The sequence below is a fragment of the Hakea prostrata genome, chromosome 5 (genome assembly GCF_041222555.1).
Source record: "Hakea prostrata isolate BN-2017 chromosome 5, UWA_Hpros_2, whole genome shotgun sequence".
Classification (NCBI taxonomy): domain Eukaryota; kingdom Viridiplantae; phylum Streptophyta; class Magnoliopsida; order Proteales; family Proteaceae; genus Hakea; species Hakea prostrata.
In genome coordinates, this window is record NC_142604.1 from 662,277 (window position 1) to 671,834 (window position 9,558).

The 9,558-nt window shown below is 39.9% G+C and overlaps 1 protein-coding gene across 1 annotated transcript; it reads right to left on the reverse strand.

Moving 5' to 3' along the window:
• Nucleotides 1-6,552, reverse strand: LOC149014259 (uncharacterized). Its single transcript, XM_089156297.1, has 4 exons — nt 2,446-6,552; nt 2,283-2,370; nt 706-833; nt 1-445 (listed from the first exon to the last, which is right to left on the reverse strand). Exons 1-4 carry the CDS (start codon nt 6,246-6,248, stop codon nt 169-171), a joined length of 4,296 nt encoding a protein of 1,431 aa, XP_089012423.1. The 5' UTR covers nt 6,249-6,552; the 3' UTR covers nt 1-168.
• Nucleotides 6,553-9,558: the final 3,006 nt, after the last annotated feature.

Genomic DNA, 9,558 nt, shown 5'->3' on the forward strand with positions numbered 1-9,558 from the left:
AAAATTAACATAATCACAAGATTTTCCTTTTTAAATTAAATGATGAGAATGAGAAAATATCATTTACAACATAAACATAATTTTACAGTTCTAAAGGCCAAAAAGATAGCCATCTTTCCTCTCCTATGGTAGTTTTCCTTTTTCTTTTTTGAACTCCATAAATAGAAGTTACAAGCCGAGCATGATGCTGAATATATGAGTTACCCTGGAGAAGAATTTTGATGGATGTGTGGAAACGGGAAGGCATGGAGGGTGTGGTTCAGGCTCTGATTTCTTCTCCTTTTTCATCCTCCTTAAATGGAAGAACTGTTGCATTACCTCTGCACATTCGGTCTCCAAGACCCTTCGCCGGATTGTAATCTTGGGGTGAAATGGGTGGATTGGACCAGCAGGTTGACTTGTTGGATCTGAACTACTTCCACCATCACCCTCACTATGGAAGAGCCTGCAATGCAAACTTACATAAGACCTTTTGTAAAACTCATCTGTTTATTAAGTCACCACTTATAGTTGAATTCAGTCCAATTTACAATGAATTAAGCTGACAGATATAAGCAATCTACCAAACTGGAACTCAAAAATGGAAACCAAGTTTGCTTCCAAAAGAAAGATATCTAGAAATTAGAATCAAATTTCCAGCTGAGGAACATTTGAGTACCTTGAAGAATATACTCTCAAGAAGATGACTAGGTCCGGATTACATACCTAATCCAGCTACCATCAGCACCCAGAAGCTTGTTGGGAGCTCCCCATACCACAGTATCAATCCTAGCTTGAAGAATTGCTCCAGCGCACATTGGACAGGGTTCAAGTGTTACATATAGGGTTGTTCCCTAAGAAAAAGATGAGGAGTTCTATGGGTAAGCACCGAAAACTTCATCATATTGAACTCAATTTATAAAGCAAAAACAAACTTAATGGTTGGTCTCTTTGTCTCATCATTACTCCACACAGACAAAATCCTATAACCCTACTTAACAGTAGTGTTAAGTGAAGAAGCTCTAGTTCTCACAGTAAAAAAAGACCAGGTGCAAGCCTCATTTCTCCCGGCATAAAAAGAAATGAAAACAAGCCACCTAATCACACTGTCATTAAGGATCAAGGGATTTGTTTCTTGAGTAAATCCTACCAGATAAGCAGGCTTGGACTTCAAAGCATATTGAAGTTGCACAATAGACTAGTGATAGAACAGTCAAGATTCCAAAATTTCTTTCGATGTGATCTTCAGGGTTAGTGAGGTGTCAACTAATGTGTCCACAACAAAGACCAGGGCCAAGACCAATGTCCTTGTCCTTGTTACCTAGATTTCTTTAGATTGTCATTCATTAGTTATTGCACTCTTCCTATGACTAGGGTGGGCCATTATCTGCAATGACTTATTATTTCCTTTTTCATTATAGGGAAGTTGTTCATCATTTTGTTACTTGTTGGAGATAGTTCAACCTAGTGGATGTGCTTTTCATTTCTTAGTTGTAGAGGTTCCTGTTGCTTTTAAGTTCTTCGGGTGCTGTGAACAGGTTTTCTAAGTGCTTATCTACATTCTGTGATTCATATGGCAGTCTCTCTATATCTGGTGCCTGCATCCATGGTTCCTCTTTAATGAACTACCTATTAAGACTCATACCATGATATATGATATGAAAAATCCAAATTTCCATTGACAGTTTCAGTGCCCTGCATGGTGTGCAGTTCGATGAAATATAATTGCCATCGGATGTCAGAGTGGTATACTAATTAAAAATCATCATATAGATCATAACAGTAAAAGATTCCACCAATCAACACATCCCTTGTATTCTATGCAAAGATCAGATCCGCTCCCACTTCTCATCAAAGGTAGACCCAGAATAAGAGCAAATATCAACATGAAATTCAAAGGTCTGATAGGGCTTTGCAGACATGGCTTCAAAAATACCAATTAGAGTTTCTTAAAATTAGTAACTACGGGATGTAACAATCAGAGGTCAGCTCATGTCAATTTACAGTTGGTAATCTACGACATCAAAGTGAAAATCTTCTGAAAAACACATGGAATCAAGTACGACATTAACAAGACTAGTTTGGTACATTATAATCAAACAAATCTGCATAATCGAGCAATAGTAAAAGGACCATATCCTACCAATTAATTGGCATATCTATGTGTTGTTTCAAGATGAACCTAATCTTGAATACCCCGAGCTCCCAATATGAAATGGAGAGAAGGAAAAGCAAATTACTGGAAGCTAATGCTTTAGCCAAAACATGAGAAAAGGGAAAACCAGAAAAGTGAATGAAAATACCGAAAGTCTCCAAGTCTTGAGTAGGTTAGAAGCTTCCTTTATACAGATCATTTCCGCATGGGCAGTCGAATCTCTTAATTCCTCGACTCTGAAACATAAAGACATAAGTAACTAACCAAGGTAAGTGATTAATGAAAGCAATGCACAACCAGTAATTACTTACAAATTGCAGCCACGAGCAATAATTTCTCCATTTTGCACCAGCACAGCACCAACCGGTACTTCCCAAATATCAGCAGCCCTCTGGGCTTCCAACAGTGCTTCTCTCATGAACATTATATCGACTTTTCTCTGTTCAGTTTCTAGTTTATATGCTTTTTCCCATTCAACAAATCTATCTTTTGGTACCTGCTTATTCCGCTGAAGCTTCTTCCTTTTGAGTTCACCATCCTTTCTATCAGTTCCGTGGACTTCAGTTAACTTCTCTCCAGTGGATTGCTCCATATGTTCCTCGACATCACTTCTAGATACATCAACTTTACTGCTTTCAGGCATCTGTTCCATGACTGGAGATCTTATAAAGCTTCTAGTAGGCAATGGAAATGATGAGTCTACTGGAGCAATGGATGAAGGGGCCCCTTGATCACTCCCTCTCCAACCAGATTTCTCCTTAAGAGATGCCAAAGAAGAACCTTGGTCTGTAATACCTCTTCCTAACTCACCAGAATATGATAAAGTATTAGCATCAGGGTTGGATAGTCTGTCCTCGGAGATTTTAGCTTCAGAAACTTCAGTTTGGCTTTGACTTGGAGCTTCATCCTGTTCAGGTTGATCAACAGATATCTGTTCCTTTTGGATGCCTCTGTGTCGCTTTTTGACATCCTCATCATCATTCTCTTTGGGCTCATGTCCAGATAACCATGCCTCACTGTTAAATGACACATTTGATGAAGTCCTCCTGCCTGATTTTAGTGCTGAATTACTAGTTTCAGAAGGGGTACCCCTTCGCATTCGAGCTACATCAGCAATAATACCCCAGAAGGACCTACCGGTTCTCCTGGCAATGGCACTCCGAGCCGTGGAAATTCCTTCCTCAGGTTCTCCTCTTGAAGAAGATCCCTGCAAGGATGGGTCCACGACACCCCACATTTCTCCCTGTGATCCAGATACATCAGATGACTGCCTCGGACTAGGCCTCTTCATCTGCAAACCCTCAGATACGAGTGGGCTGGGATTCTGCTGTGCAGAAGTTTGTTCCTCCTGGATTTCCTTTTGGATGCCTCTTTGTTGCTTTTTGACATCCTCATCATCATTCTCATCATTCTCATTGGGCTCATGCCCAGAGAACCATGCCTCACTGTTAAATGACACATTTGATGAACTCCTCCTACCTGATTTTAATGCTGAATTACTAGTTTCAGAAGGGGTAGCCCTTCGCATTCGAGCTACATCGGCAATAATACCCCAGAAGGACTTACCGGTTCTCTTGGCAATGGCACTCCCAGACATGGAAATCCCTTCCTCAGGTTCTCCTCTTGAAGAAGATCCCTGCAAGGATGGATCCACAACACCCCACATTTCCACCTTTGATCCAGATACATCAGATGACTGCCTCGAACCAGGCCTATTCATCTGCAAGCCCTCAGATACAAGTAGGCTGGGACTCTGTGAAGAGGTTTGTTCCTTCTGGATTTCAGATGTCAACATTTCATCTTGAACCTTCTGCACAAACTCACCAACAAACTGGCTGGAGGACCTCTCAAACCGAATACCTGAATCCAATGTATCCTCATGTAAAACAAAATTTGAATCCTCTTCAAAAGTTTCATCAGTTCTAGTGAATTGAGATGACAAAGATGTCAGCATAATCTCTGAATTCCTGTCATCTTCAGTTTGTACACCCACATGTTGCACTCTTGCTTGCGGAATTGAATGAAATGGCGTTTTGGAGCTGGAGGCCCTTTCCATAGTGCTTCTAGGGAAACTTGATGCTTTTGTTGGCCTTGGAGACTCTTTTCTCAGCCCAACTTGTTCAATGATTCCTTCACCAGATAACCTCCCCTCTTGCCTACCTTCATGAGCCAGATCCACCATAAGTGAAGCAGAATTTCTTTCTCTGCCATTCATTCTTGTTTCAGAAAGTGTTTGTGCAGCAGTGGCGGTTTCAGTAGCACCAATAGTCATTTCTGACATATTTGTTCGATGTTGAGATCCTCTTCTTAATTTAGTTTTCCAATTAACTCCTTGATAAATTGGGCTCCGAGGGCCATCGGACTTCTGAGTGGAACTCCTGTATGAAGTTGAGTTTTCTTGCTGAATATTCATTTCTGTTTCAAAACTCGTTTGTGGAGCATAAGCCACTTCAATGTTGCTATCCTTTGAAACTTCAGTCAGCTGTTGTGATTCTCTTCTTAAGTTGGTTTTTTCAATAGATTCATCAACTATTTGTCTATGATCCTCTCTGGCTTCCTGCACCAAATGGACAGCAGAAGTTAAGTCCCCTTTTTTGCCATTGAATCGCTTGCGGGAGCTGGAGGTTCTCTGTAAATCACTTGAATGAATCTCTGACACATTTTGAAATTGTTGGGATTTTCTTCTTGATTCTGTATGTTTATCAACCACAAGAACGCTTTGCCTATTACTCTCTGTTGTTCCTGCAACCAAATTTACTGCTACAGTTGAACCATCTTCCCTGCCACTGAGCTGCTCCTCATGACTAGCAACCATTTCAGTGCTACTGCCTTTAACCTCACGTTTTGTGAACTCCCATGAAGACTCTTCCCTTGATTCTAGGGTCCCAACAGATACCTCAGTAATCTTGTTCGCTGCTTTGCTTCTTAATTTCCTTTCATAACCTTTCCTCATTGCATCTGATCTGACTGCAGACCCTGCATCATTTCTCTGTGTAGAGATTTCCCTGTACCGGTCAACATCTTCATTGTAACTCTTAAACTGTTCTCTGACATCTACCCCAAGAACAGCCTCTCTGCTGCTTCTCGATTGCTTCTCTGAATAACCACTGGAAGATTCCCCAACAAATTGTGCATGTTTAACCTGAACATCAGTATCCCTCTCAATATCACCAGTAGCTGATGCAGAGTAGTATGATGAGTAGCCAGAATTTTCTCTTCTAAGCCCACCATTGTCAGTCCTTGAAGACGTTTCACTCCTCCCTGACCCTGACTGGTGATGAAAATTTTCCACTGTAACAGATCCATATGCATCCTTTGAATTCCTATCCGATGAATTGGCCTGAACCCACTCCTTTTCTTTCTTAGGACCTCCATGAGCTACTCTCCCTGACCCTGGCTGACGATGAAATTTTTTCTTCGACTCAACTGTAATAGATCCATATGCACCCTTTGAATTCCTATCCGGCAATTTGGCCTGAACAAACTTATTGTTATTCCTAGAACGTTCATCAATTACTTGCCCTGACCCAGATGAATGATGAATATTTTCCCTCTCCAAAGATTTAGCCCGAACACACTCTTTATCTTTCCAAGAACGCTCATCAACTACGCTCTGTCTCTTCTCCACCAGGTCACACCTTGCTGATGATCGACCAACAAACTTCTCACTGAGTTGTTCAGTCATCAAGCTGAGCATCGCTTCAGCAATTCCATCAACACCTGAATCAGAAATCTCAATCTCATCCTCCCCACCCATACAACCAATCCTCCCATCTCCCCTCCTCTTACTGCAAACTCTATTCTCCTCGAGAGAGCAAGAAACTCCATAGCAATCTCGATCAAGAACACAAGTAGGCAATCGACAGTAACGGTCAAAACCAACTAAGATTAGCCTCCTAGAAGCCGAGCAATGAATCAGCGAAGACTGCCTCAACCCATTTAAAATTCTAGGGTATATGGGCACTCCATGAATTGATGAAACACAGCAGGTACAAGAAGGATATGCAGACTGATCAATTCTTTCATTCGAGAAGCAACGGTAATCATTTAAGGAAAAAGAAAAAGGCCCTTTGCTTCTAAGCGACACGACTGAGCTACAGTAAGTGCTGTACATATTTTTCTGGTGGAATTTATCCAGAAATGAGAAGAAAGAGTTGGGATTCTTACCACAAAATCGAAAATTGATTTGAAGGATCTTCTGGGCTTCTGCAACTGAGACCGCAGAAGACGACTTCTACGAAATCTAGCATGTTCGTATTGACCAGATTTCCGCAGCCCAGGTTTGTTTTCCAGATAAGACTGCTGGTCCAGATTAAATCTCAATCGGCAAAAAAAACCAGCTTCCACATAGAAGGACAGGACAGCCAGGGGTGCCTATGCTAATTCGTTGAGAAATTCGACGTGCATACTCACATGGGTTTTAATTGCTTTTTGAAAATGAAACGCTTTGTGCTCTACTGACGGCTTTGTAGTTGTAGTACAAGCATATCAGTTTTGTTTTTTTTTTCTGTTAGAAGCATGTCAGTTCACTAAGTAAAAAGTTAGAAAACGCTTTGTAGTACAAGCATATCAGTTTTGTTTTTTTTGTTAGAAGCATGTCAGTTCACAAGTAAAAAAGTTAGAAAAGAAAAAAAGATCGAGTAGGATACGGAGATATATATGTTAGTCTTTTTTTGGGGTCTTGCTTGAGTTCTGCACATTTAATCCATATATCTTGGACCGTCGGATACATGCAAATTGCTTATACACCATCAGGCCAAAATTTCGGACTGTCAGATCTAAAATCTCATGATAGTTCCGAAATCTCAGTTGAGATTCAATCAACAAATACTTAGAGCAACCACCCAATGCGATGGAAATGAGTTTTTTTTGTATAATATGGACATCCTGAAGATTAACATGTGCATTTCAACATAAAGAACTTAGTTCTGCACCTAATTACTTTGTGGATCATGTGGACAAATTTCCATAATACAGTACAACACCAACAATCAAAGCCCAGCTCAAATTAAGTGGTGGCTCTCTGACTGACAGAGGAACAATTCAAACATTACAAGTACAATCTGCTAAGAAAGAAATGCAGCTGGGCATCTCCCGTTATTGGATTACGTCAGGCTTAATATGGATGTTGCATCCTTCAGTCTGAATGCAGATTCAACCCTCACTGGCTTTGGTGGTGTGGGAAGATATGATAAAAGTCAGCTACTGTTGTTTTGTTTGGCTGAAACCTGCAACAACTCCTCTACTGTTTCTGAAGCACTCGCAGTTAAATGGAAAATATGGAAAGCCAAAGAACTGGGCTAACACGAAGTCATGGATGGAGGGGACAATAAAGCAATCATTTCGACTTCCTTATGTGGTGTCTGTTTAGGTTGTAAGGTAAGTTAAAATTCCAATAAATTTCCTTTCTATCAAAAAAAAATAATAAATTATTATTGATGTGATATCAGAAGAGAAATTCTACTAGAGACAAGAGAGAAGAGAGGATGAAGAAGAGAGAATAATACTTTATTTATAATATAAGTTACAACACTATATTATTTAGGAAAGTAAATATTGATGAGAACTATAACAAAAATAAACATAACGAATAAATTAAGAGCTTCACACTCCAGCTCTGACTTGCACACTAAGTAATTTGTTAACCAAGTTACTTCAACACCACCCCTCAAGTTAGAGCAAATGCATTAGGAAGGCCAAGTTTAATACATCCAGGCTTGAAAGTGGGTCCATTTACGGCTTTAGTTAATAGGTTTGCCAATTGATCTTGTGATTGAACCAGAGGAGTAACAATGGTGCCTTTTAATACCTCATCTCAAACAAAATGAAGATTCATCTCAATGTGCTTTATACGCTCCCTAAAGATAGGATTTCTTGCTAAGTAGTTGCTTGGTTGTCGCAGAATAGTTTCGTAGGCTCTTCTATTCAAAATCCAAGTTCCTACATAAGTCCCTTAATCCATAGTAATTCTGACAATGTATGGGGCATTGCTCTGTATGTAGCTCTTGCACTTGATAGAGCCACAATGGTTTGTTTCTTGTTCCGCCAAGTAATAAGATTTCTCCCAAGGAAAGTAAAACAATAGCATGTAGTAAATTTCTAAATATCTGTCGAACCCTGCCAGTCAGCATCCGAATACGCCTGTACCTCAACATTAACATTAGGTTTATAAATCAATCCTTTTATTGGGGCACCCTTTAAATAACTCAAGATTTTACACACCGCTCCCCAATGCTTCCTCTAAGGTATTTGTAAATACATACTCACCACCCCAACCGCATATGAAATGTCCAGTCGTGTGACTGTAAAATAAATCAACTTCCCTACAAGTTGTCGATACCTATGGGGGTCTTCATAGTCTTCCACATTGTCCTCATCAATACTAAGTTTTTAATCCATTGGAGTTTCAGTTGGTTTACATTCAAGTTTGTCAGTTTCGGCTAGTAAATCAAGGACATATTTCCTTTGGGAGAAGCTTATTCCTTTTTGTCTTCTCACCACCTCACTTTCTAGGAACTAGGTTAGGTGGCCCAAATCAGTAATTTGAAATTGTTGTTGTAAATATTTTTTTGACTTTATCAATGCCTTCCTCATAATTTCTAGATACAATAATGTCATCTACATAAACAATCAAAACCACAATTTTATCACCATCCTTCTTTACCATCACTGAATGATTTTAGTAGCATGTCCGAAAACCAACTTTTGAAACTACAAAAACCAACTTATCATACCACGCTCTTGGTGACCGTTTTAAACCGTAAATGGAGCAATGAAGTTTACATACCTTGGTAGAATTTCCCCCTGAGCAACATACTTAAATGGTTGCTCCATGTACATTTCTTCTGTAAGATCACCATAGAGAAATGTAGTTTTAACATCTAATTGGTAGAAGGGCCAACTGATATTGGCAGCTAGGGAAAGAATAATCCATATGGAATTTAATCAGTCACTGGAGAGAAGGTCTCAAAATAATCTAGTCCATATGTTTGGGTATATCCTTTGGCCACAAAACACGCTCTTAAGTGCTCAATTGTTCCAGCATGGTATTTTACCATATACACCCATTGACACCCCACAATTTATTTTTCAAGAGGTAGGTCCACTAACGCCCAAGCATTACGATAATTCATAGCATTCATCTCAATGTCCATTGCAGCCTTCCAGGTTAGATCATGTAGGGCTTCAGTCATGGAAGTAAGTATGGGGTGATCATTGAGAGATTTATCAAGAACTTGCTAGGCCGAAGGTAAATAGGAAGTAGTCACAAAGTTGGTTATCGGATAGGCGGCATTGGCTGTATTTTCTTGAGTGCAAAATCTTTTAGGTTTCTGTAGAGTTGTTTTAGGTTTCCGTAGAGCAATTGGTAGGTCCTCATAATTTTCAGCAACAAGAATTGCTTTTGTTGTAGAATCATGCGGGGG

Excerpts from the sequence above, each read along its gene's own strand:
- LOC149014259 (XM_089156297.1), bottom strand. The coding sequence starts at position 6,248 with ATGTACAGCACTTACTGTAGCTCAGTCGTGTCGCTTAGAAGCAAAGGG. Across the intron at positions 2,371-2,445 it reads ATTGCTCGTGGCTGCAATTT|AGTCGAGGAATTAAGAGATT; the intron begins GTAAGTAATTAC and ends TTTATGTTTCAG. Across the intron at positions 446-705 it reads GCTGATGGTAGCTGGATTAG|GCTCTTCCATAGTGAGGGTG; the intron begins GTATGTAATCCG and ends TTTGCATTGCAG.